The sequence below is a fragment of the Camponotus floridanus genome, unplaced genomic scaffold (genome assembly GCF_003227725.1).
Source record: "Camponotus floridanus strain SB8 unplaced genomic scaffold, Cflo_v7.5 scaffold2, whole genome shotgun sequence".
Classification (NCBI taxonomy): domain Eukaryota; kingdom Metazoa; phylum Arthropoda; class Insecta; order Hymenoptera; family Formicidae; genus Camponotus; species Camponotus floridanus.
In genome coordinates this window covers 4,000,076-4,027,326 of record NW_020229325.1, presented here as the reverse complement: position 1 = coordinate 4,027,326, position 27,251 = coordinate 4,000,076, and the positions used below count along the sequence as shown (strand labels likewise).

The window sequence follows — 27,251 nt, the reverse complement described above, 5'->3', positions numbered from 1 at the left end:
TGTATTATACTTGCTCTACTTGCTATAATTCCTCAATCTTGAGGAATCTCCTCAATCTTGAGATCTCTCTAAGATCTTCTATATGAGCATTTATATATCTAAATTTTTTATATAAAGTTGCCATTTATGCATTATCTCTCTCTCTTTTTCATTCAGAAATTAAATATATACAAAACGGTTTTAACAACAAATATATGTATATACATATACACATGCATGTGCACATAATATATGTATATATGTGTGTATGCACATATATCCATATATCTATGTATTTGTGTATATATACATATATAAATATATAAAATAAAACTCTATATAAATTTTTATTTTTATTTAGTAGTAATTAGGACGTTGCGTGTTTTTCATGTATGGGAGAACTTTCCTCATTCTTCCCATTCTCTTGATTATTTTCCAGCTGCGCTTGCCACATTGCGTGATAAATACCGTCATATGAAATTAATTCTTCATGTTTACCTCTCTCGACGATTTCGCCGTCTTTAAGGACGAGGATCTCGTCTGCATGAATTATCGTGGATAATCTATGTGCTATAATAATAGTAGTTCGTCCAGCGCACACTCTATTTAATGCCGCTTGTATATTACGCTCCGCCTGTGTGTCTAGAGCACTTGTAGCTTCATCCAGCAGTACTATTTTCGGTGCTTTCAATATTGTGCGCGCAATTGCGACGCGTTGTTTTTCACCACCACTAAGCCTAAGTCCCCTCTCGCCAACCTAAGAAAGAAATTAAATAGTTTAAGTTTATATGTTTAAGGTAACTTTGCAATACTGCAAGGAATTGATTACAAGTGCAATTTTATTTTTGAATATAAACCTATATATTTTAAATATATAAATATAAACCTATTTTTTTTATACAACAATACATCTTTAAATTTATCTATACTTGAAATATTCAAATCTGTGTTTAGCCTTTAGGCTAATGAAGATAAAACAGAAAGAACCAGGGATATATATAGCAAGTATAGAAAAAAATATTAAAAATCTAATTCTATCGTATCATATCTAATATACCTGTGTCTCATAGCCGTTTGGAAATGTGAGAATTCTTTCATGGATATCTGCGTGTTTTGCAGCAGCAATTATATCTGCTTCTGGTGCATCAATACAACCATACTGGATGTTGTATTTTATAGTGTTGTTGAATAAAACTGTATCTTGCGGTACGACACCTATGAGATAAAGATTTTTGTAAATTAATAAATAATCGTTAAGCAAACAAATAAAATTAAATTGATCAATAAAGTAAATCGAAAAATACAAAAATACCTATGGCACTTCTGAGAGACTTCTGCTTAACGGTTTTCACATTTTGTCCATCGATTAATATCGCGCCTTGTTCCACATCATAAAAGCGAAATAATAATCGTATCACGGTACTTTTTCCGGCACCAGATGGACCAACAAGTGCGATCGTTTTTCCCGCGGGTACAGTAAAGCTAACATTTCTGAGTACAAGTTTCTCGGGAGTATAACCGAACGATACATTTGAGAATTCCACTTGTCCACGCTTAACATCCAATAATCCGGCTCCTGGTGCATCTATTACTTCTTGATCTTCTCTGAGCAGATCGAACATATTTTCCATATCGACGAAATTTTTTTGAATAGCCCTTTAAATGAAAAAGATTAACAGATTACAAGTAAACGATTTGTTCGAAATGACAACTTACAATTAGAGTATAATTATAATCGACAGTAATTAAGTAAATAAATAATGTATGTTATATAAATCTGAGTTATCGATACTCATTTTGTGTATTACCTGTAATATGTTCCAAACCAATTTAATGGTACATAAAGTTGTGTTATATAACTAGCGAACAAAACATAATCGCCGACTGTTAAACCTTGATGAGCAACAACCTATGAGAAAATTAATTTATCAATATTAATCTAATTCATTATAATTAAAAGATACTTTTTTAATAACTACAACGCGATCACTAACCATATGTAAACATAGCAATGATCCAGCCAGTAAACCACCAGAGACAATGATATTTTGCAAAGTATTCAAAATATTCAATGTAATATTCGATTTCCATTCCTGTACTTGGAAATCTAAGATTGCATTTTTATAGCTTTCTACTTCGTACATCTCGGCGGTATAATATTTCACTGTTTCAAAATTAAGTAAACTATCAACGCTACGTGCTTTTTGAGCATTATCGGCCAAATTCATACGCCTCTGGAACTTTGTGCGCCATTCCGTGATTAGAATCGTGGCGGCTAAATTGACAGACAAAAATTTAGTGTAAGATCTCGTAACAAATTAAGAAATTTGTGTTAAAATATTACACAATTAATATTATGTAAGATTCAAATTAATATTTTGCGATCCGCTGATTTTTATTATAATAGTCAATCTAAGATTGCTTACTCTTACGCGATCATAATTCATGTTATAATTTTGATCACTGAATACAGGGATTGCAAAATATATTATATATTATTATAAGATACAATATATATAATCTCACGCACTTACTGATATAGAGAATCATAGTCGTGAAAACGATGAGACCAAACCATTTATTAAATGCACTGATGAAAAATATGACAGCTACCATAATATCAATAATTGTTGGTACAATCGAAAAAAGAATATAATTTAGCAGATTATCGATTGAATCTGTGCCACGGTCCATAACTCTTAATACTTCACCAGTTTTTCTTCCAAGATGCCACCGTAAACTTAATCCATGTAAATGCCTAAAATTTTACATCAAATAAATAAAAATTTATGTAAAATAAATAAATATACAAAATAAAATAAATTCTATTTTATCTGAATATAGTGGTAAGAGCAAGCTTAGAAATAAACTTTTAATATTTATAAAATATTATAGAAAATAATATATTAACTCACCTAAATAGTTCTATTTCTACTTCACGAGTAGTATATTGCTGAATACGAATCCAAAGAAAGGATCTTAAATTATTCAATAGACCCATACCTCCTGTACCACCGCCTTGCAAAAATTTGAACAATACATATATCAACACTATATCCCATCTATAATAAGAAATGATAATAATTGATTATTAATGGTTAAGAATAATATATTGATATAATGGATGAGAAAAATATATTGTGGATCAATAAATAGATATAAATATATATAAATATATATGTAAAATAAAGTGGAAAATATACGCACCTAAATTCTACAGGTTCAATTACAACACTATCTACGATCTTTTTATTATAGATTGGTACATAAAGATTTATCAAACGTCCAGCTAGCAGTAGCATAAAGCAAAATATCACTCTCAATTGAAGTAAGAAGTCCGACTTTGGCCATAAAAATGGTGCCAAGACTTTTGTCTTGTACCACAGATTTACCCATGTGGAAACGTTATCATCTAGTCTCTACAAATATCTCTGTAGGAATTAATACTTTTCCAATAATATATGCTATACAGAATAAATAACTTAACTACTTACTCTTTGATAATATCGTGATTGTGTGACTGAGCCATCAATAAGTGTATGATAATCAGAATCGAAGTTACCAGCAATACCAGGAGCTCGTAGACCAAGAGCAAATATTAATAGATTACAAACATAACGCAAAATAAACAAACCCATTTCAATCTGATCTGTCAAACTGTAAAAAAAATTAAATTGAATAAGATCAATTGACTCTTAGGAATAATACTTTGAAAAAAAGAAAAAAAAAAAGAAAAAAAATTGATTTTTTATATGCTTTATTAAAATTTCATTCATACACCAAATAAATCTACCAATCTATTTTTTTCCTTTTGTAAACTCACGAATTTAAATGAAACCACCATTCTAGCTTGCCAATATTGATGAAAACAAGATTTTCACCAACAAATGCCAAAGTCCAAAAACCTAATAGCACCAATCCATGTCCATGTGGTGGCACACTTGGTAACAATTTATGTCGTTCAACTTTTAATATATAGATGGAATATAGATAAACAATTACTGTCAATACTGTTGTAAATATCTACAAAAATATTAACTTTTATTAATAATTATTATCTACTAAGATAATTTGAATTTATCGTATATACGAGAATAAATGACTTCTCTTTTTAAAAACTTTATTCAATTACTCTCATATATATGTTCTAGAAAAAAATTTATATATATATATATATATTTATAAATTCAAGATAATAATCAAGAAATATATATACAAAGATTTAATTCTATATAAAATTCAGTATACTTGTACATATATAATAAATCTCACCATATATCCATACACTTTCCCATCGTCCAACACTGTGGCTTGTAAAATTATTCTCAGTACACTCAAGAAGGGAACAAAGTACAAGATAAACTTTTGCAAGTTATACAATTTGCTTCTTGGCAACGTACGCTCATCAACATCCGTTCCATACTTGTAGTATATCCATAATTGGATGGATCCAAATATAATTAAATATAAAAAAATTATAGCCGTACTGATAGTATCCATAAAACACTTGGACACTCCATGATCTACCCAAATCTCATTAAAAGTTATATTTGGCGGACAATAGCTCATTGTTATTTCATCCATATTCACTATCACAAATTGACTTGAAATAATTTTATATTAGAAAATTATTACACAATTCATCATTTCTTTCCTGTGCACATTTTTGCATTATCATCCTTCATAAAACTCAAAGCCCCATATATGAGATATGTGAGAATTCAAATTAATACATCTAAAACATAATTATTAATATTCTTGTCTTAATGCGTTTTTTATTTCTGTATTTGATATTAAAAACATTTATACATACTTAACATATAATAGGTATTTCTCATCACGATCGTATTACACAAAAATATGAAATTTATGCGTTGATAACTTTTTATCCCGTGCTTCTTAAAGGTGATATTACACTTATGCGTTAAAAAGAGTTGTCAAATGTATGATTGGTTGTTGGATAGAAAATTCCTAAAGTCCCTATCTGATTGCACGAATTCTCTATTCCATAGCCAATCGCTACACCCAGCATTTCTCCTATATGAATGTAAACCAGCCCAATTACACGTATATGCTTTGCATGTAAAAAGCCGGGTGCGACCAAACGCGAATACAAACGATTACGAACACGATTCTTCTAAAAAAACATTTACGATAAATTTCAATTGTTAATAATGTCAATGTTTAATCTAAAATCACTTTAATTTGAAAAAAGAATCAATTCATAAAAAATGTAATTTTGTTGAAGGTGGATATAAAAACAAATTTTTCAAATACATTTATTTTTATTACACATACTGCATTAAAATAACTGATCAAAGTAGAAAATATTTGCAATTACTTGTTTCTTTTTTTTCTAGAGAATGTCATGTTTCATAGACATGTCAAGTGAGTTACATCTTTAGATTTGATTGCTAAATTACAAATACACAGGGGAATATTTATTGCAATACTTTAGCAATCCAAAATAATAACTATATACTGTTAGTTGATTTGTTAATAGATGTATAAATCGTACATAGAGTGCTAATGTTGAATGAGAATAAAATGTATAATGTGAAAAATACAATATACATCAATATACGATATATACCAATTTTAAGATTGTGCAACAGCTAACATTTCTTCTTGATGAATTAAATGTGTGGTATGATTTACAAGACCCATCAATTTCGATAATGATGCAGCCCATGCATCTAAAAGAGCAGCTGGTTCTTGTGTACCAGTAAAACGAACTACACCAGCTGGACGATCCGTACGTGCACTGATTACTCCAGTTTCTACTAAATTGCAAAGACATGCTTCTGTTTCTTCTGTTGGAAGATCAAGTAATTCGGCCATGCGAGTTAATGTAATCTTGGTATAATATTTGGCCATGATTCTAATATTCTAAAACAAGAAAATTGTTAAAAATAAAATATTATGTAAGTTTCTTTTTTTTTAAATAAGTATTGAAATAAATTGATCTTTCAATAGTATATATCAGAGAGCTTTAAATATGTTTCTAGTGTCATATAGAGACTCTCTTACATGTTCTACAACACGATTCCGTAAGTCTGCCCATCGTTTGCGTCCTTCCTCAGTTGAAGAAGAAAAGACTTCAGTTGATCTGAGATCCTTTTCATAAATTTCGCATAACCCCGACCATTTTATCAATTCAGGATTTACAAATAAACGCAATAATTCCCTATAAATGATTCATTGCTTTCAGAATCACAAATAAATGTTTTAAATATTTTAATAAAAGTAATTATAATCATTACTTGTATGTAGGTATTTCGTCGAGTAATTTATCGGCGAGTAATCTATGAGTCAAATCAGCCTGCTCAGGCTCATGCGGAGCAAGTACAAGATAGAGAACCGCTCGAGAAAGTGCAGTGTGTCTTTTCTCCGGATCGTCTCGAATCGTTGGTGTTTCTAATACTGCTCGATTATGTCGACACAATTCCAAATGCCAACCTTCGTGACGAGCCAGCTCCATCATCAAACTAAACATAAAATACGACTTCTCACAAAATAGTTATATAATAAATTTAAATACAAAACACACAGTGCGCATACTCATAATATTTTAATTTCAAGGCCTGGGTCTCCTCATCATTCTCGTCAGTGAAGAATTTAACATTAATTTTCTTTGCTATGATTTGTGTTCTCATAAAATCTTGTTTTGCCAGACAAAGTCTCATCTGTTCCAAAATAAGGGAAGCTTTTTCTCTACGTGACATACTGCCATATGTTTCCACCTATATGCAATATGCTATTTAATATTTTTTCTAATTTGTATAATTTATTACTAATTTTTATCAAAGTAATATTTAAAAAAGATTTGTTACTACAATATATTTCTTATTTTTGTTATTATACAAACAGCAAAAAAATTTATTAAAAAGTATTATTCCCTATAAAAATTATTTTGTTAAATGTACAAATAATTATCTATCAGATAAGATTAATAAAATATATTTATATGTTAACAATAATCTTTTCACAAACTATTTTGCTTTATCTTATTTGGCAATATTACTTAATAATATAGACTTTTTTCTACAATAATAAATAATTATTTATATGAAGCAAAATAGATTGCTGTATACAGGATGTCCCATTTTAAATAACGACTTCAAATATCTCCCGAATAATATGTTTTACAGAACAATGTTTCAGACAAAAGTTGTATGGTTTCGAGAGGGCCATATGATGGTACCATTGGACCTTGAAGAATCATTTGAAGGTCACTTCAATTTTTTTAAATGGAACACTATATATTTTTGCACATACTTGTAGCTCATCTCGAGAGCTTTCCAGAACACTATAATTAAGTTAATTTTCAATAAGTACTTTCCGAGTTATGAGGCTTGAAATCATTCCTTAATTTTACATAAACCTTAATATATCTAGTAAAATATTCATTTTTCGTTTATCTTGCCTTAATACTTTTATGTACAAAATAATGAGAAGAATGAATTGGTATAAAAAAACATAGTTATTTTTAAGAAAAAATATGTAATTTACAATTAACAATTACGTATTTTTTCTTCGAAACAACTATGTGTTTTTTATTACACTAATTGATTCCTCTCATTATTTTGTACATAAAAGTATTAAGGCAAGATAATCGAAAAATGAATATTTTACTAGATATATTACGTAATATTATTCATGTAAAATTAAGGAATGATTTCATGCCTCATAACTCGGAAAGTACTTAATGAAAATTAACTTAATTATAGTGTTTTGGAAAGCTCTCGAGATGAGCTACAAGTATGTGCAAAAATAGTGTTCCATTTAAAAAATTGAAGTGACCTTCACGTGACCTTCAAATGATTCTTCAAGGTCCAATGGTACCATCGTATGACCTCCTCAAAACCATACAACTTTTGTCTGAAACATTTTTCTGTAAAACGTATTATTCGGCAGATATTTGAGGTTGTTATTTAAAATGGGATACTCTGTATGTATGTATGTATGTATGTATGTATGTATATATATATGTTATATGTATGTATATATTCTTCCTGTATTATAAATTATATACCTGTAATTCAAGCATTACTGCTGCAGCACTTGCAATATCTCCTTCTGCCTCTTTTATTTTAGCTAAACGGTGAGTGAGCCTTGCTCTTTCCACTTCTACATATATCTATTTCCCATTTAATATAAATATTATATAATTAATATACAGTATAAAAATTAATAAAATCAAATACTTTAAGTTGATTAATAAATTTTGTTCTTGTTAAATAAGTTTAAAATACACTAACTGTTTTGACAATGTAAATAAGATGTAAGCAGATTTCAAATTTATATTTCAGAATTTAACCATGAAAATAATTCCAATATATCTCAATGTTAATGCTATGAAAAATTATGAGATTTCTATTTATTTAGCTTGAAAAGTTAAAAATATATTTACCTTTCCTTCTGTGACTGAACGAAGAGTTTCAATCAGTTTGACCATAGTTTCTTTATTAGGCATTTTGTCTACATAAGTACAACACTCTTGTACCATCTTTGTAACAGCTTGTTTAAGTTGAGAGCGTCTTTTTGATAATAAAATTATATGTTCATTGAGCGCTGACCAATTCTTTGCCTCTAAACAAATTTCAACTATAGCCACAAGAAGTCTCGACGTTGATGCCATATCAGCACCCTATATAAAACAGTTTAGAAAAAGTTTCTATATCAATATATACAAGTACATTTATTTATTTTATAATATCAATATACTTAACAGTTCTGGTAAGTTTTTCTAAAGCTAATAATTGATCTAAAGCATCATGTAGCTTTCCCTCAGAAGCAAGCTTCTTGCATTCTGGTATTTTTGTATCGCAAGTACTGCTGTAATCCACTTCCATCTTCACAAGTCTGCCAGAGTTGTCCATCGCAGTGTCTGCCATACTGTTTCTTGATCGTATTTAAATAAGAAATAATAAACAAAATAAAGAATTATGAAGGATAATATATATTAAATATTCGTTTTAAGAAGGTTAGAATGCCAATTTTACTCATTTTATATTGATTACAGATGACGAGAAAAACGGATAAAAATTTAAAGATACATGAATTCAATTGTAAAATAATAATAGAATTAGCAAGAGAAATTGATACATACCTATGTTGTAAACGATATGATGAGTTATATATAAGAAATTAAACACCAGTTAGTTTTTGCCAGTGTTTAAATAGCTTACAATAAATTATAATATTTCCAACATAAGAATTACAATTAAATAAAATATATTTTTTTTACTTTTTGCACAAAATATTATTAAGTATAAATTCAATTGATGTCGAATAATAATGAGAAACACAATCTCGTTACTGATCTAAATCGATTGTCACAGTTTATGTCACGATGAAAAGCACGACATGATGTGGCACTACAAGATCATTAAAATCCTTGTCATCCTTGTCTCGTGAGAGAATGACTTAATTCATAGAGATGGATACATACATTCTGGAAGGATTGCTATTTCTGTCAGAAATCAGCTGATTGGTTAATATTACACGATATTCTATACTGAAATGAGCTATCAAAAATGCGTTCGAAAAATCTCCCTGTAGATTAAAGTGACATTAAACCAAACAATTAACAATTACGTATTTTTTCTTCGAAATAACGATGTGTTTTTTATTACACTAATTGATTCCTCTCATTATTTTGTACATAAAAGTATTAAGGCAAGATAATCGAAAAATGAATATTTTATTAGATATATTACGACCAATCAAGACAAAGAAATCTCTACTCCTTTTCTTCTGATTGGCCAATTAAACACTATTCCATCCCATAGATAGGATTTTCGGGAGTCCCGTTTGACCACGTTGCGATTGACCACAGCCAATTATATCGACCTGTGCCTAGGGTAACCAGCAACGATTAACCAAACAGAGAGTCCTATTTTGAATTGGCCAATTGGCGACGTGGTCAATCGGGTGCCACCCGGATTTTCGACAAAACCCGACCATTCGAAAACACCATTAAATATGGCGATTAATTTTGTCATATGTGGTCTGAGATTCGACCAATCAGATGAGAGTTTTTTATCCTATTCGTTCTTAAATGCAACATTGCAATTTGTCTACGTCGATTAGAGCCGACGCGTGATTGAGCCAATCAGCGACGTCGTTAAGCGATATCGCCAATCCAGTAAAAGCGTCTCTTCAAACAAAATTTTAGAATTAAATGACCGTTTGCGTGAACGAGTTGTATGATACGGACGAGCGTGCGGAAATAATAAATATTGCGATTTTATGTTTTTTGTATCAAATTCCTTTACCGTTGATCGTTTAATTTATATTCTCGACTACGTAAAACACGTATTTTTTCGTTTTAAAGGTGTCTTTCAACCGATTTCATGAGGTATGCTTGTCAATGAATGCAGTTTGTAAACGATCATTCAAAACTAAATTAAACGAAATGAAATTAAATGTAGATACGCAAGTTCTGTAAGAATATATATTGTATATTTTGCTTATATACGTTAGAACAAAGATATGATTAATTTATATTTTTGATAAAATTATAAATGTGCAATATATGCCTTCATCACTGATTTAATGTTTGCATATTCTTATTTTGAATATTTTGAAGCATAGAAATTATGTGTGTGAAAAAAGCGTTTAATAAACAAAATCAATGATGATTTTATAGAATCAATGATATATGTAAAAATTTGAAATTTGGTTTATTCTGCTTGTTTCATAAAATCATATATTTTAGTGCATTACAATTTGTATAGATTTTTATACATTTGTACAGATCTGTTTAGAACCATCAAATTAAAAAAATTTATAAAATTGAAAGAATTTATAAAAATGATTTTTTATTAAGATTGTTTTATACATTTAAAATATAATATTTTGAATAATTAAATTGAATAGTTAAATTACAAAACAATATTGAATAATTGAATAATTCTGTATAATTGTGTATCTTTCTTTAATACAGATGGAGAATACATTGGATTCAATTCGTCCATCGGGAAATCCAGAAGATATGTCATATCTCTTTGGGAGAGATCCAAGTATTTTAGCATACAGTCAGAGGCCAGTTCCATCAAAGGATACAAAAAAAAATTTACTTTCATTGTATGAAATAGAAGAAAGCCATTTGACTAATGAAAATTCATCTGAACGTTCTGATTCGCAAACCTTACAAACTATCAAAGTATACCTTCGACTTAAACCAGTTCCAAAGAAATTAAAATTAACTGAAGAACAGCAAGAAGCATATAAAATCATAAACTCTACTACATTAGTCACAAAATTACCATTGGTGGATTATAATACAAGTTGTATTAAGCAATCCAAAAGTAATGAGATTATATCCAGAAAATTTATCTTTTCACAAACATTTGGACCAGAAATCACTCAGTTTGAATTATTTGAGCAAACAGTACAACAGCAGATGATTGATTTTTTAGCTGGACATAATTGCACTATAATGACATATGGTAAGAAATATTGCACGTGTGTTATCTTGCCATATATATGAATATTTAATTAATAATTTAATTGTGTAGGTACTACAAATTCAGGAAAATCATATACATTGCAAGGAACCACTACTTCACCCGGATTAATACCACGTGCACTGGAATTTGTATTTAATAATATTACAACAAGACCTAGTCCACCTTATAAACCTTTGCATTATTGCGATGTAGTGAATCTTGATGCACTTGAACGTGCACAAGAACTTGAAGGAAAAACTAAATTGCTAAATTCGTTTAATTCTGTGGACAAACATCAGTACATGAATTCCTACAAACAAATGCAAAAATTATTGCAAGAAGAATCAGTTCGTCCCAGTGAATGCCATAATGCTCATTATTCAGTTTGGGTTTCATTCGCAGAAATTTATAATGAGATTGTGTATGATTTATTGTCAAGTGAATGCCAAAAAAAGAGGATGCCTTTAAAATTGGGGACAGATTCTAGTGGCAGAGCATTTATCAAAGGACTAAAAACTATTTATGTTAATTCAGCAGCAGAAGCTTATCAAATTTTAATGGCAGGGCAATATAATTTGAAAATAGCTGCAACTGCATTAAATGCAAAAAGTTCAAGATCTCATTGCATATTCACAATTATATTGTTAAAATATTATGCAGAAAATTTACCTGACACAGTTGAAGTGAGCACGTATGTATATTCTATTTATACATATTCTTTATATCTCATTTTCTCTGTTTTACATACAAAATATTTTAAAAATATATTATCAATCTTTATATTTTTGTGTGACAAATTTTAAAGAAAAAGATGTAAAGACAAATATTTCTAAAATATTGTTATTTTGTTATTTATTTTTATGAAGATGATAATTTTTTTTAATTAGCAAGTACAAAAAATTCATTGTTTGTAATTGATTATAAATAAAAAATTATATATATATATATATATATATATATAAAATATATATAATATGATATATATAATATATATAATATATATAATATAATATATATAATAATAAATATATATAATATATTTTTTTACATTGTTAAAATATTAATTAACTATTCAAATTGACTTAAATATTCATATTAAATATTCATATAGATTTTCCTTTTGTGATTTGGCCGGCTCAGAACGTTTGAAGAAGACATTGAACATTGGAGACAGATTGAAAGAAGCACAAAATATTAATACTAGTTTGTTAGTATTAGGCAGATGTTTAAAATCTATTCATGAAGGACAATTAACAAGAACAAAAACGGATGCTATCGGACCTTTCAGAGAATCTAAGTTAACTAGATTATTCCAACGAGCATTATCAGGGAAGGAGCATTTAGCTTTGATAGTTAATGTTAATCCTCTACCAAACCTCTATGTAGAAACTCAAAATGTTTTAAATTTCGCTGCTATTGCGAAAAAAATTATTATAGAGAAAAAGAAGCAAATGCAGAAGAAATTAAAATCGAGATTTTCACAAATAATTGCACAGAATGTACAAAAAGTAATTGATTGGGATTCTGCAGAATTGGAAAGTGTAGACTGGCAGTATCCAGATAATGCGGAAGAGATAGTTTCAGAATGTGCTACTTCAGACGAATATCTGGAGCTTATAAATGAAAATGAAAAATTAAAACAAGAAATTGTTACTTTAAAAAGGTCAGCTTTAATCCAAGATTTTCAAAGTCGACAAGAAATGGCTGACAAATATATTGCAATGATAAACGCACTTGAAATCGATTGGAAACAACGTATAAATGATGTAGAAACCCAACACGAAGATGCTCTTGAATGGGCTGTAAAACAAGTAGAAGAATTTTACAAGAGAAAATTAAATCAATTGCATAGAAATAAAAGAAGTCGCAGTGATTATAATGAAGAAGATAATGATGAAGATAACGATCTTGATTTAACTCTTGATGAATTAGGTAAAGAGAATTCACAACTGAGAAAAAAAAATGAAAGTTTGAAGAAGATGTTAACTGAATTAAAAGTAACAAATGAAACTTTAACCGTGGAAAAGAATAAAGCTTGTTTTGAATTGGGATTATCAAAGGAAGATTTAAAAGTAGCGAAAAATCTTTTAGAAGCTGCTCAGAAAGATATCTGTTTTAATTTGGAAGGTAAAACTTATATAGAGAAAATGGCAGCACAATTGCTCGCTAAAGATGATCAGATAAAGAAACTCAAAGAATTTCTCAATGAAGCAAAAGAAGAATATATTACTATTACGCATGACATAAAGAAAAAAGAACTTTGTATTGATGAGCAAGCAAAGATTATAGTTGAAAATGAAGACAAAATTGAAGATTTAGAGTCACAGCTTGATCAAGTCAATATTTGTTTAACAGAAAGAATCAGAATAATTGAACTTCTAGAAGAAAGATCAGAAAATCAAAATGAGAAATTATCCAATGCTGAGGATAAAATATTACAACTGCAAAAAGAAATTGATCAGTTGAAGAAGGAAAAATCGCTTAAATTTCATTTAGAACAATCAAAATCATCAGAAATATCTATTCAAGATGAATATCAAGAAATTATTGTAAAAGAAGAATTGATTATTGACAATGCAACAGATTTAAATAATACCATAGAAAATATCCAGGACGAGATAAATACAAAAGCATCTGTTAATAAAACTGAAAGAAATGATTCAATTGACTCAAATTCTATAGAAGAAATATCTTTAAAAACAAATTTTAAAGTGCTACAGATTTTGCCGTCCAGTATTGAATGTAGTAAATCTATACAAACATTTGTGGAAACAAGTTGTCAAACGGATATAACAAATGATAAGAACAGTGAAGATAAGATATTTAGAGTGGAAAAAGATACTCAAACTACTGTAACAATAATGGTAGATATTCAAACTGATTGTGACAGACCTTTATTGAAAGAAGAAGCTATTCAAACTGTCGAAGTTGTGGATGATAATGCAAAGTTATTGAAAGAGTTGAGTATACAATATAATGATATTCAAACACAATATGAAGAAGAATGTTTGAAAGTCAAAAAGTTGACTGATAATTTGTATGATATAAAGAAGATAGTGCAATCTTTAAAAGAAGAAGATTGTTCAAATAAAACTATTATAAGTGAATATACACATTCCAAGGAAATGCTTCAAAAACAATTATCACTTATTACAGAAGAAAAACAAAAAGTGGAAGAAACTTTACTGAGCTCTAATAAGACTTCAGAACAAAAAATTGCAGATTACAAGCATGAAATTGATAAATTGAAAAAGAATCTTTCAGCTGCGCAGAATAATGCTCAAGAATATTTGGAAAAACTAGAAACAATTCGAAAAGAATTTGATAACTATATATTAAAATATAAACAGGAAAAAGAGATAAACATTTGTAAACAAGAATTTGTTTCAATAAAGGAAGACAATGATATAAATAAAATAAACCTAAAACAATTTGATAAACATGCAGAGGATGTGTTGCAATCGGAAAAAGATCTAGAAACTATCGTCAAGTTAAAAGAAGATATTGTTCAGTTAAACAAGAACTTGGAAATATGTCAAATGGAGAAAGACTGTACACAAAAGGCATTGGACGAAAATAATAAGAGACTACTGGAATTGGAAAATCGATTGGATAACACAACTCTCAAGGAACAAGAAAAAGATACCGAGATTACGACTTTACAAAAGGAACTGAAGCACATGATACAAAGAAATGAAAATACCGAGATAATGGAAGCGGAATTGAAAAGCACTATAAACGAATTAACTCAAACGAAAGAAACACTTTTGCAAAAAGAGCAATATGTCAAGGAATTAAATATCCGTTTAGAGAATTTTGACAGAAATGCAAAGATACTTAATTTACTCGAGGAGAATGCTAAGGATCGGCAACTGGAAAATGAACGCTTACGAAATATAAACGACGAATTAAGAAATAATTTAGCACAAAGGGAACGCGAGATGGATGCTTTCATGAAGAACAGAAACGAAACAATGACAAAGTATGAAATCTTGGTGAAGAACCAGCAGGAGGAATTGGAGAGGCAGAAGAGGGAAGTGACGAGGTACCAGGAATTATTCCGCAATCAATTAACACCTACACCGAATAAAGATGATTATAAGAAGTTGCAGAATCGTATAGAACTTCTCCAGGATAAACTAAAAAAATATGAAACTCTTTCTATTAATACAAAAGCGAAGGATAATACCACATCGGAGGATGAGGTCTCCGTCACTCCAGGAGTGAAGATGCAACGTCAACCGAAACGACGAGGGAGAAAAGTCGTTAAACAGGACGATATTCCGGTTATCGAGTTATCGGGTTCTGAATCGAAACGTAGCACGAGGCGCACCGCTTTGCCACCTCCAGAATCAGTCGAAAAGACACGCTCTCGTAAAAAGAAATTATTCCAAGAAAATGAATCGTTCACAGACATCGAACCTTCCCCGTTTCCAGTTACTCGAAATTTGAGAAATCGAAAAAAATGAATAAAAAGTAAATTGCATTGTAAATATATCATATGTATATGCTTAGAAAGGTCCACTAAAGAATAATAAGAATGAGAAAACAGAAAAGAAATACACAAAACATATAATTGTAGTATAGAGCGCTATTCTTTTTTTTTCTGTGATATTCAATAACTGGTAAAATAAGTATCGTACATATATTGTGTAAAAGAGAGAATGTGTCATACATATAGAGATTATTTTTTTTAACATAAGGATTATTACTACTTTTATAATTTTTTTAATCTCATTGTATATTTATTATATATATATAAATACGTATGTAGTATTAAAATATTTTATAGATGTACCAATAATTTCATAAGATAATTTCATATGTTCTACATTCTTGTTTTATAAAACAGACCAAAATATGTATATGTTTTATGATTACAATGATTTATCATTACAAGAAAATCTCTTTTATTATTCTATTTTGATTTTTCCATATAAATTTAAAAATTAATTAAAAATTAAAATCTTTATTACACCATGTGTGTACATACATACAAATTTCGTATTTATAAATGTCGCTCTTTTGTGTTTTTATCTTAGAATGTAAATTAAATAATAAATTTTGAAACATTCCTTATTGTAAGTATAATAAATTTTTAAATGCGCATAAACTAATCGATTTTAAGCAAGAAAAAAAGGTGTGCCTAAAATAAAATTGTTGCTAATGTAAGAGAACGATCGTTATTTTATTTTTAAGACTAATGTGAACATGTATGTTTTTTAATAAGTATTCGAATAAATTTTATAAAAAATAGAAATGTTTTACCATCAATCTTATTTGTTTTACTTTTAGATAATTTTTTGCTACATCGCGCAACATGAGGAACAGTTCAAATCTTGTCTTTTTTTTTTCTTTGAAATTCCCGCAAAAATAGCATGTAGAGACGCACTCTCGTGACTACAAGTGCGAAACTAGCGATTCTATTTTCCGTGCATCGACCAACATCGACAGATATATCGGTGGATATCGTTGGTGCTGTCAACGATCTCAGCTGACGAGAAGGAAAGGATAACATCGAAGATGGTAATTCGCTTTTAAACACATCCAACAACAACGCGCTCGTTATATATCGTAATATATATGTATACATCTTTTTTAGTCGTTCGGCGAAAAAATAGCATCGATTATGCAGAGGCCTGGACAAGACCCTGTTGCCAAGGATGATGCCCCTTGGTGGATGAAGTATGCTGGTCGTGGACTCGGTACTGTAGGCAGTATAAGTGAGTTCACTATCAATATCACACATGCAATAATTTTATTTTACACGTTATTTATCTCTCCTTTTCTTTATATCTCGTTTAATAATTTCATATTGTGTGTATATGTGTGTGTGTGTGTGTGCATGTAAGATGTATTATTTGTTTAAATATTCTATATGGAAAATATCTTTCTCTCATTCTTAGTCTGGTTATTTCTATCTCTGAAGTATTTTATTTTTTTCCTTTTTTGGTGTCATTTATATATATGTACGATTATATTGGCTTATATTATAGATATAGAAATTTATAGATATAGAATAGATATAGAAATTGACTTTTTAGGCTGCCAATTGTTGAAGCGCAATTTGTAGAAGAGTGATTTTTTATTTATTTACAGTTGCAATCTTTCTTGGAGCTTGGAATTGCGCATCAATATTCTTCGCTCAGGTGGACTGCTTAATTGGTGGTATGTGGCAAATGATAGCCGGTTTTCTAGTTATAATGATTGAAGCACCTTGCTGCTGCTTGTTCATCGATTTTGTACAGAATTTAAGTGACTGGGTAGAGAAGAAACCATATTGGAATAGAGCAGCTGTTTATTGTATGTAAGTACTCTCTTCTTTCTTTATTTTTCTTCCTACAATTTACAAAATACTATGAAATTTTAAATAATGTTACACATATGAACTATTCTTGTCTCTTTATTATTCTAGAATAGCGTTGCCTGCAGTCCTCCTATGTCCAGGACTGGGCAGTCTAATTGGCAGTGGTTTGATATTTACAACGGGTATAATATATGGATTGATGTCTCTAGGCAGAAAGTAAGTGATATATAATTTTTCTATGAACCTGATGAGTGGTATGATTTGTAGAATAACTGAACAAAAACTTTATTTTGATAAGACATTTTATATTGATAAAAAAAAGAAGGACATAAGTCAATCATTATTAATTGTGCCATCTGGAGTGACCAAATTTTCAGGTACAAACTGTATGAATTATATCTATATGAACAATCTTTTATCAAATTAGTTTAATTTAATGAAGCAGACTTATAAAATGCACATTGGAAACTGTATCGTCAATATTATCACCTTATAAGGCTTCATATATGTTTTGTAAAGTTATATTATCAAACTAATGCCAAACTAATTTTATTGAGGCAAAAAATTAATATGGCTATAAATTGCAAGAAACATTTACATTGATTTATTTTCTCTTAACTCAAAATAGCAAATGGCAATGCAGTTCCTAAAAAATCATATTTTTAGAGTTTAGAGAAATAGATGTAAATCACATTTATTTATTTCATCTATTTCTCTTATCTCTTAACGGGATATTTATCACACAATTTGATGACGTTACATTACATTTGTGTAAAACTGAATAATGTGTGATGTGCTTTTTCATGGTTTTTAATGCACATGTGTTTTTCTTATTTTGCTTGTGGAAAGGTGGAAGAACCAACTTTTGTATTGTGTTTGTCTTCATTTTAATGCTTTGCTTTGGTTTGTGTGGGAAAATATTTTTTACGAGATATTTTATAAAGACTCCCTTTTTTATGAAATATAAAAATATTGAAGAAAAGCTTTGTATCGAAGTTTTGACCAGACAAGATAGGTTCGGTTCTAATTTTAATCGTCGTGAGCAAAGTTATTTTTCATGAGCATTAATAATGAAATACTAATTTGTAACCTGATAACACAGAGGGTCCAGGCCCGACCCAGCAGGAATGACGTCGGGCGTGGGTTCCCCACAGGGTACAGTGCCTCCTACTACAGATCACCATACTACTCTCATGGAGGATCCTGATGTCTGGAGGCCTACATAAATCATCAAATATTCATTGCACCACTTCACTAACCAGGCAATAATATGTAATATTTAATGTTATTATTGCATCTAAAAGCTTTATAATTTCATTACGAATTCACACATTTGTGATTTACACATTTGTATCGTATTTTATTATATGATGTAGCACTGCTTTAATTTTATATAATTGAAAACATTTTTAAATTACGAGATTTGAAGATAATCTGATAACTTATACTTTATAAAATAGAGTGTCTTTTAGGCAATTAAATTGAGAGATAAAATTAATTAATATTAAGAAAATCTGATAACTTATAACTTTATAAAATAGAATGTCTTTTAGACAATTAAATTGAGAGATAAAATTAATTAATATTAAGAAACGAGAAGAAATAATATGATGAAATTTTAAAATATTTGTAAAATTTGAAAAATTTTATAAAGATTTTAAAATTTACATTTTTCTTAGTTAAAGAAATAAGATTTAGGCTTGCAATATCTCCAAATCTCACTTGGACATATTGCATCTTTTAATATTGAGTTAAATTAGTGATGTTTAGCTATTTTTAAGTAGCATGTTGCATTTCAATTTTTTATAAATATTGCATTATATGAAGTATTTTAAATATTGCAATATTTCTGCTTCAATTATGTCTATAGTTAATTTTTAATTACACACACACACATTATATTGCATTTATATATTATCTCACATATCTATTATTATATGTTAAGACTTAATTTCAGGTAAAAAGTTTTATTGCCAATTTGTTGTAAAACTATTATATTGAATTCTACTTTTATCTATGTTGCTTTAATAATTAGTAAATCTAATTAACAAATACATCGATATTTTTATAATGTATGTAAATATGCAGAAAGTAATCAATCTCTAAATATACTGACTAGTTTAGAAAAATAATAGAGATAATAGAGTATATGTAAAAATATTCAACTAGTAATAAAAAATTTTTCTAATATGTATAATAATTAGCTTTCAATTTTATTACACACACATACACACATATATATATTTAAAAAATTAGCGATTGATTCCTTTCTAAATTAATCTGTAATTATATTCAATTAATTATAATGCTGCTATGTTGTACTCTTGGCAGTAAATGCGCACTAATATAATCACTTCTATCATTATTTATTATTTAACTACGTTTATTAACATCCCATTACAATATTGGTGCAATTTAAGTAATATCTTCAATATTGACATGCTTTATTTAGATGTTGGAATCTCTTGAATGTTTGTAATTTGGAAAAGAATGCATTTGTCGACTCATATATTTAAGAATTTTTTTCACTAGTACAATTAATAGAACAGGCTGGTAAAAAGACATTAGATACTATATATTATAGTTAGAGGTATATGTGTCTTACTTTCTATTTCATTTTTTTAAAAACAGGAAAATTTAGAACATATTTATTTAAAATATAAAAATTTCTCTAGTTTCACCTTTCTATGATAGTTATTTTAAAAATAAATTTTTAAGGTACATACAAATAAAATCTCGTCAAGATAACTATAGAATATTAAAAAAATTATATTCTATGGTTAATTAAGAAAAGATTTTTTTTTAAACATGTAGTTTGATAAAATTTTAATTTAAATATTTGTTGTATACTTTAAATTGAATAATTGTATATATAATACACATGTGTATATAAACTCTTTGAAAAATTCCTAAAAAAATTGCTGTTAAAAAATATAAAATATATTGTAAAAATAAAATCCTGTTTTTAATATTTTAATAATATTATAATAATATAATAATATTATAATATATTAATAATATTATAATATATATTATATTATAATAATATTATAATAATATTATAATAATGGAATAAAATGCCAACTATTATGCCAATATCATTCTAATATTTTATATTAGAAAGATAAATGATAATTCTATATGATAATTTGTTTTAGCTGCAGAATGGCATTGGTTGTTCTTTGCAAAATAATACTTTTATATATTATTTCTATATTTATTGTTCTATATTTATTGTTTTACAGGGCCTGTAAAACAATAAATATACAATTAATTTGTGTATCATAATGAGAGATAGAAAAAGATAAGAATTCTTGAAAACAAGAAGATATTCATATTTTAGGGCGTCTTTTGGTGAAATGAGAATAGCAGCAATGGATACTCAAGCCCCATCATCAAGCATGCGGTCCACACTAGTTGAAAATTCTCAGTCGATCGGTTTGAGCAATACCCCAAGTAGTATCGTTTGATCATTAGGAATTAATTGGGTGAGCAATCTAATATTTTATGTGAATAATTGTGAGTGATAATTAATCATCTAAGTATCAGTAGCTAAGCCCACAAACATGCTTTCATTTCATTTTAGCTATGACGTTGATACATATTGTAATTCCAGTATTCCATAGATTTCATATAACATTCATCTTTAAGATAATATTGAATATAAATTGTATCATGGATGTACAGATTCAAACATATTACATATTACAATCTGAAAAGATTCTGAGAGAAATTTGTTGAGTCTTAATATCTAAGAGGGCTTTTTCTCATTTAATTTTGCTTTAAGAGTTAGTCGATTGACGAAAACACGTATGTATGCGTTTATTATGTCTTATGTTTGTAAACGTGAGTAAAATGGAATGGGATACATTACGAGAAGATAGTATGGAAGAATTTGTTGCTTCATTTAGAATAATGCCAAAGTCAAAGACTGTCATAGAGAATGATGTTGTTCATGGGCCTAGTTATCCATAGGCCCATTTGTCCACTGTAATGTCATAAGACGTTAACAAGCAAAACAATAGAAAAATGTAAATGATCATGTAATTTGTTTTTAATGTATAAAGTGCTTCGCTTTGGAGAGAGATGATTATTTTGTTACAGATTAGTTAAGTAAGCATATACTTACAGCAAAAACAGAAAATTGAATAATATTTTCGCTATTATTTCGCATTCAAATTGTAAAACAGATTATTTCTAGAATGTTATAAGAAGAGGAGAGCAGTCATAATATTATATCAGTTTTATGATCCCCTTTTATGTATCATATTATGTCTATATAGATAAGCTTCTCTCTGCCAAATAAACTATATATGCATAAAATTTAAATGTTTTAAGATAGCATTGTTACACATTTAAACGGTTTTATAATTTTTATTGGATAATTAGACATCTCAGTTTGATCTTTACATATATATTATGTAGCATATAAGTATATTTACATCTCACAGATTACTTTAATTTTTACATGGCATTAAGAGCAAAGAATATAATTAAGATATAATACTTTGTGCATATAATTATTCAAAATTACAACATTTTAAAAGAAATATCTTTAGAACTAGAAGCAATTTCTATGATTTTTATATAAAGTACAGATGACTTTATTCTACATAATATATAATATGTGAGATGTAAATTTTGCGATGAATAATTATCTTTTATTGTGTGTATAGTGCTGCTAATTAATTATATATGACCAGTTAATAAAACTATGAATGTGCAGGATAAATTAATGCTTCGATGCTTGTTTTTGATAGTTGTAATCTAAGGATTTGATGAATAAAAAATACAAATCCGTTTCGTCTTTCCTTGCCATGTGTATTCGAATTATTTTATTTCATGCTGTTAAAACAGAATGATGTAACATTTCTGCGCGTATTTATATTAAAAGAAATACGCGCTGATATTTTATGCGATATGGCAGAGAGATTTAATCTTTGCTATTTGGCACATTCTTATATTGATATTTGATAAATTCTGTATAATTACAAATATTGCATATATATAAATTGTATTACACAAAAATTTAAATTTTAATGATAAGTTTTTCCATCTTTCTTCTTGATATATAAATAAGTATGATATCAAAATAAGTAAAGCATTTCCTTTAATAAATTCCTTGCTCAATTTTTAAATGATATACTTATAATTGTGTGACACTCTGTATATATGCATTAAGTTTTACAAATGTCTAACATACGGTTTCTAATATTTCATTTAAACAATAGAGAATGTGTATGGATTTTGTAAGTAATAATTCTGAAGTCAATTGAAATTTCAGATATTACAAGTAAAGGCATTTATGGCACTTAGTACTTTTTGTGTCAATATTTTGATATTTTGTTTTGTTCTGAATTACTGATGTTAAATATGCCAAAAATGCTTTTCAGAATTAAATCTGAATCCATCTGAATCAAATTCCGATTAATTTATTGATAATTGCAATATTTTAATATATATGGAAATATTAACTTTTTGTCATGTTTGACATATGAACGATTTGATTAGGAATGAATACAATTCGGAATTTTATAGACAATTCTATTAGTTAAATTGATTATCCCGAATAAGTTGATCGGAATTTTCAAAATGATATCCTTAATCATCATCATTATATTTCATTATCATAGTTCTACTTATTTGTAATATTTCTACTGATACTGCTTAAGAGTTTCTTTTGTCTTATATTTAAGCTAGATTTTATTTTGCCACACATTCCTGTTTATTTAAGAAGAAAGACAATATGTTTATATTATTATTTGGCTTTTACTTGATTTTCACGTCATGATTAAATATATCCATTGTTGATATGATTCATATAGAGGTAATTATCTAGCTTGTTTTATACAATCTTTTAATTATAATTTATTTCGTATATATTGAAAAGTGTGATTGTTCATAATAAAATAAATTCTTATGATTAATACTGTCCATGTACATAAATGCACATACACACACAAACGTACAGTATAAACACACAATATACTATCTATAGAAAAATACCGAATTGCATTGAAAGTATGATGTGTCTATTATACAAGTATATACAGAATATTCCACTTTTATACAATAAATTATTGGTAAATTTTTCTTAATAATTAAGAGAAATGTTTTTAATTAAATTTTAAAAAATCCTACTATCCATATATATTAATAGCTTTTAAGTTATAAGTAGTTAAAAGTAAAAAACTTTTTTGTGAATTAAACTTTTTTATCAAATTAAAAAAATATTAAAATTTTATACTTCATTTCTTAAATTGATTGTTGAGTGGGAGAAATTTTATCATTAGAATTTAATTTGCTTTACAAAGTTTTTCATATCAAAATTTGAAAAATATATTATTATATATTATTACATATTTTCATTACAGACAAATTAATTAGAAATTTGTTATATGTTATAAAATTAACATATAAATGATGTTAAGTTACTTGGAATATTTTGCATATACTATGTATTTAAGTTCTGAAGATTAGATTAGACTAGAGTGTATTAGAATATTGAACATTATCATTATTTCACAATTAATGAATAATCGAGAGAACAAAAAATTTAAGAATATAATAGAAATTTGTTATTTTAGAATTATTATCAAACTGCCCTGTTATTTTAGAATCTCCTTTCAATTCTATTTTCATTCTATTTTAATTACTATCTAAAAATCTTGTTCTTACGTTTTCACTTTGAAAATTCCCTATGTATGAAAACTTTAAGATTTATTTAGTATGTGTGATAATTTAGCACATTTTGTACATCTGGACGAATTGTTATTTACAATCAACGAACAAGAAACGTGTCTCCATCTGATTCCATCCTCGTAAGCAACTTTAGTCATATCAAAATCTTGAAAGTTTTTACGATCGTGTATACCTATTTGGGGAAAAAGAAAAATTATTTAGTCAAGAGTAAAAAAAAGACATTTGTAATTTTACCTTGACAAATGACTCGTTGATCAAACTCATCGATAAATATTTCTATATCCAATAAGTTTCTCATTTTCCTTTCTTTCACGAGATTATGCATAAGCGGATCGATTTCTCTATTAGCTACAGCGCAATGTAAAACCATGTCGCTTCTTATAAAACCTTGTTTCTCCACAAAAGGCAATCCATCCTTTGTTATTCCCATGTAAAGATACACTACTGTGGTGCCATGTCCTTTTGATGTTACTAAGCAGGACCAGCCATGTGGTATAGATACTTCTGTGCATACTTCAAGAAAATCTTCAAACAATATCTCATTTTCACTGACTGCATCAAATACTTTATTCTGCATATCTAAACAATTATAATTCAAGGTAGCTAATTCTTTATTATTTATGTATAAATCATTACGTATTAATTTTTTCATAGGTTTCTTTTTCGAATAAGAACGCACGGAATCGACATTGTGTTGCAAAGTTTTCATTGATGTCTCATCTTCAGAAGAATCATATCTTTCGATACTACATTCTGTTGCTTTATTAAACTTTTTCGCGCGAATTAATTTGCTAGATATCTGAGTTTTTTTTTTATCTTCATTCGTCATTATTTCTATGAAATCTGGATTGTAATTGTTATCGCATTTTAGTGTTTTAACTGATTCTTTTATCTCAGATTTTAATTTTTTCAATTTTGAATCGTTAATAGAGATATCTATGTCTTCCTTATCCATTTCCCTCGATAATTGTATATACAAATCATCATTTTCTTCCGAATTATAATCTTGTGATTTAGAATAAGTGTGATAATGTACATTAGTATTTTCATTTTCAGCATCTTCATTGTCACTTAAACTTTTCTTTCTTCTAGGTATTAAAAAAATCTCACTTTCTTCTGAAGTTTCCTCTCTAGGTGTCAAATTCCTGATATCTATTTCATGTTGACTTAAGCTATCTTTATTTGTTGATAAGTTATTAACCAAATGGAAATTTCTAATTGGTACAGCTCCTGGACGCAATCGACATTTCTTGTACTTGATCTGTAGCAAACAATAAGTAATCTTCAGTAATATTAACGAAAGTATATATTTACTATTATTTTTAATTAAGCATACTTGCTAATTTTGCACATATTTTGCATTCATCAAGCACCTTTATTACTTGCGGTGGTACTCCACTGATCCAATGTGTAATAATATCATTCTTGTGAAAATGTCTGCTACATACATATGTGTCATCTGTGACAATGTAGTTTTTAATTGCAAGAGCATTTTGCCATTTTCTGCGTGTTTCTGCATCTTTAGGTGCTGAGAAAAAACTATAATTGTTCTTTTTATAATTGCTTTCTTTACACAATGCACACTTACGGGTCATATTCTAAAAATATTAAAAAAAGCAAATTTAAAATAATTTACCCTAATTACAAAGAGAGATATAAGTAAAGAATAACTATTATATCCTATCACTAATTGGTTTTTTTCTATATTAGTTTTATATATTACTTTTATATTTTAAAATATATAGAAGTTTATGAGCCAAATACTGGATGTTTAATAAAATGAATATAATATTAATTAAATTAATTATATATAACATACCTTTTGCAAATATTTGTTTCAATATTTATAAATGTTAATTTTTCCAGGGTTATATGATAATCCTGCAAGTAGGACAAATAATTTTATAACTGTTTTGAATTTAAATCTTCTTTTGTATACAGTTGTCTATTTACAATATAATTCAAAAGTTACATAAGAAATTCTTAGAAAATATGAAATTACAATATATTGTTGTGATCAAAAGAATATCAACAAAATAGTATTTTCTGACAAATAAACTTTATTATCATCTAAGATATAATAAACATTTTCAATTGATCTTATTATTCCTTGATGGAAATAATTTTACAATTCTTGTATGTATGTGTATTTCTGAGAAATTAAAATTTTCAACAAATCAACTTTCTATAAATTTTTGAAAATTGGAGAAATTCAAATAAATTGTAGTGAGTTGTTAAAAAAATTTTTAAATTTCTACAATTTATGAACATTTTCCTAAACAAAGAAATAAATTGTAAAAATATAGATTATAATTAAATGTAACATGGTGTTAGTGGAAAATCTTCCCACATAAATTTATGAAAAATTAAAAAAGACATGGCCTAAATCATATTTTGACGTAAAAATTTACGTAAAAATAATTCAAAAAGTTATAGTTACATCATAAAAAGTTGTAATTTTCGCGTGAAAAATTGTTAAATTACTTTCATCAGGATTGTACGTACTTACTTATACATAAACGATTCATCTTTGTATAAATATATACATATTATTGAACAATGTTAAAAATGACAGGTATAGATTAATCTAATTTAAATTTCAATATCAATTTAAAACAGTTAACAAAAACATTGGCTCTTTTTATAGGTTAAACGATGTTTAGACTGACATTACATTCGTAGACAAAGCTTTTCGGCTATACCAATTGGTTATTAAATAGGGAATTTCTAGAATTCTGAGATAGGATTCCGGAAATTCTTTATCCAACAACCAATCAGTACGTCCAATACTAAATTATATACATCCG

The 27,251-nt window shown here is 27.8% G+C and overlaps 5 protein-coding genes across 12 annotated transcripts; 2 read left to right on the top strand and 3 right to left on the bottom strand.

Moving 5' to 3' along the window:
* Positions 1-306: 306 nt before the first annotated feature.
* LOC105252622 (ATP-binding cassette sub-family B member 6, mitochondrial) lies at positions 307-4,861 on the bottom strand. 2 transcript variants are annotated; one of them, XM_011260089.3, is made up of 12 exons: positions 4,793-4,861; positions 4,252-4,714; positions 3,821-4,002; positions 3,474-3,636; positions 3,187-3,398; positions 2,895-3,041; positions 2,514-2,737; positions 1,974-2,254; positions 1,788-1,888; positions 1,292-1,635; positions 1,037-1,194; positions 307-736 (listed from the first exon to the last, which is right to left on the bottom strand). In XM_011260089.3, exons 2-12 carry the CDS (start codon positions 4,561-4,563, stop codon positions 347-349), a joined length of 2,514 nt encoding a protein of 837 aa, XP_011258391.1. In that variant the 5' UTR covers positions 4,564-4,714; positions 4,793-4,861; the 3' UTR covers positions 307-346. The 2 variants fall into 2 exon arrangements, with proteins under 2 accessions (XP_011258391.1, XP_011258390.1); XM_011260088.3 differs by having other exon boundaries at positions 308-736; positions 3,803-4,002.
* A 383-nt stretch (positions 4,862-5,244) lies between these two features.
* On the bottom strand, positions 5,245-9,309 carry LOC105252623 (26S proteasome non-ATPase regulatory subunit 12). Of its 2 annotated transcripts, none has more exons than XM_011260090.3 (8): positions 9,092-9,309; positions 8,712-8,883; positions 8,393-8,629; positions 8,015-8,119; positions 6,541-6,722; positions 6,243-6,467; positions 6,010-6,166; positions 5,245-5,868 (listed from the first exon to the last, which is right to left on the bottom strand). In XM_011260090.3, the coding sequence occupies exons 2-8, from the start codon at positions 8,874-8,876 to the stop codon at positions 5,578-5,580; spliced, it is 1,362 nt and encodes a 453-aa protein (XP_011258392.1). In that variant the 5' UTR covers positions 8,877-8,883; positions 9,092-9,309; the 3' UTR covers positions 5,245-5,577. The 2 variants fall into 2 exon arrangements, with proteins under 2 accessions (XP_011258392.1, XP_011258393.1); XM_011260091.3 differs by having other exon boundaries at positions 8,712-8,877; positions 9,092-9,251.
* A 911-nt stretch (positions 9,310-10,220) lies between these two features.
* On the top strand, positions 10,221-16,023 carry LOC105252663 (kinesin-like protein KIF20B). Its single transcript, XM_020027973.2, has 4 exons — positions 10,221-10,342; positions 10,931-11,435; positions 11,505-12,126; positions 12,547-16,023. Exons 2-4 carry the CDS (start codon positions 10,931-10,933, stop codon positions 15,902-15,904), a joined length of 4,485 nt encoding a protein of 1,494 aa, XP_019883532.1. The 5' UTR covers positions 10,221-10,342; the 3' UTR covers positions 15,905-16,023.
* Positions 16,024-16,808: 785 nt separating this feature from the next.
* LOC105252624 (calcium channel flower) lies at positions 16,809-22,071 on the top strand. Of its 4 annotated transcripts, none has more exons than XM_020027972.2 (6): positions 16,809-16,961; positions 17,038-17,158; positions 17,535-17,742; positions 17,851-17,958; positions 21,086-21,230; positions 21,329-22,071. In XM_020027972.2, exons 1-5 carry the CDS (start codon positions 16,959-16,961, stop codon positions 21,210-21,212), a joined length of 567 nt encoding a protein of 188 aa, XP_019883531.1. In that variant the 5' UTR covers positions 16,809-16,958; the 3' UTR covers positions 21,213-21,230; positions 21,329-22,071. The 4 variants fall into 4 exon arrangements, with proteins under 4 accessions (XP_019883531.1, XP_011258395.1, XP_011258396.1 ...); XM_011260093.3 differs by adding an exon at positions 18,845-19,004 and having other exon boundaries at positions 21,086-22,071; XM_011260094.3 differs by adding an exon at positions 18,845-19,014 and having other exon boundaries at positions 21,086-22,071.
* Positions 22,072-24,300: 2,229 nt separating this feature from the next.
* On the bottom strand, positions 24,301-27,244 carry LOC105252625. 3 transcript variants are annotated; one of them, XM_025408103.1, is made up of 5 exons: positions 26,954-27,244; positions 26,264-26,325; positions 25,785-26,042; positions 24,679-25,705; positions 24,301-24,616 (listed from the first exon to the last, which is right to left on the bottom strand). In XM_025408103.1, exons 3-5 carry the CDS (start codon positions 26,037-26,039, stop codon positions 24,456-24,458), a joined length of 1,443 nt encoding a protein of 480 aa, XP_025263888.1. In that variant the 5' UTR covers positions 26,040-26,042; positions 26,264-26,325; positions 26,954-27,244; the 3' UTR covers positions 24,301-24,455. The 3 variants fall into 3 exon arrangements, with proteins under 3 accessions (XP_025263888.1, XP_025263889.1, XP_011258398.1); XM_025408104.1 differs by having other exon boundaries at positions 26,950-27,014; XM_011260096.3 differs by having other exon boundaries at positions 24,302-24,616; positions 25,818-26,042.
* Between the last annotated feature and the right edge of the window lie 7 nt (positions 27,245-27,251).

Coding starts and splice junctions, on each gene's coding strand:
- LOC105252622 (XM_011260088.3), bottom strand. CDS start 4,563: ATGGATGAAATAACAATGAGCTATTGTCCGCCAAATATAACTTTTAAT. Junction 4,003..4,251: donor GGAAAGTGTATGGATATATG/GTGAGATTTATT, acceptor ATATTTTTGTAG/ATATTTACAACAGTATTGAC. Junction 2,738..2,894: donor GTAGAAATAGAACTATTTAG/GTGAGTTAATAT, acceptor GTAAAATTTTAG/GCATTTACATGGATTAAGTT.
- LOC105252623 (XM_011260090.3), bottom strand. CDS start 8,876: ATGGCAGACACTGCGATGGACAACTCTGGCAGACTTGTGAAGATGGAA. Junction 8,630..8,711: donor TAGAAAAACTTACCAGAACT/GTTAAGTATATT, acceptor TGTTTTATATAG/GGTGCTGATATGGCATCAAC. Junction 6,167..6,242: donor GACGAAATACCTACATACAA/GTAATGATTATA, acceptor AATCATTTATAG/GGAATTATTGCGTTTATTTG.
- LOC105252663 (XM_020027973.2), top strand. CDS start 10,931: ATGGAGAATACATTGGATTCAATTCGTCCATCGGGAAATCCAGAAGAT. Junction 11,436..11,504: donor TTGCACTATAATGACATATG/GTAAGAAATATT, acceptor TTAATTGTGTAG/GTACTACAAATTCAGGAAAA. Junction 12,127..12,546: donor GACACAGTTGAAGTGAGCAC/GTATGTATATTC, acceptor ATATTCATATAG/ATTTTCCTTTTGTGATTTGG.
- LOC105252624 (XM_020027972.2), top strand. Junction 17,743..17,850: donor AGAGCAGCTGTTTATTGTAT/GTAAGTACTCTC, acceptor TTATTATTCTAG/AATAGCGTTGCCTGCAGTCC. Junction 17,959..21,085: donor TTGATGTCTCTAGGCAGAAA/GTAAGTGATATA, acceptor TTCATATTTTAG/GGCGTCTTTTGGTGAAATGA.
- LOC105252625 (XM_025408103.1), bottom strand. CDS start 26,039: ATGACCCGTAAGTGTGCATTGTGTAAAGAAAGCAATTATAAAAAGAAC. Junction 25,706..25,784: donor GCAAAATATGTGCAAAATTA/GCAAGTATGCTT, acceptor TGTTTGCTACAG/ATCAAGTACAAGAAATGTCG. Junction 24,617..24,678: donor TCAACGAGTCATTTGTCAAG/GTAAAATTACAA, acceptor TTCCCCAAATAG/GTATACACGATCGTAAAAAC.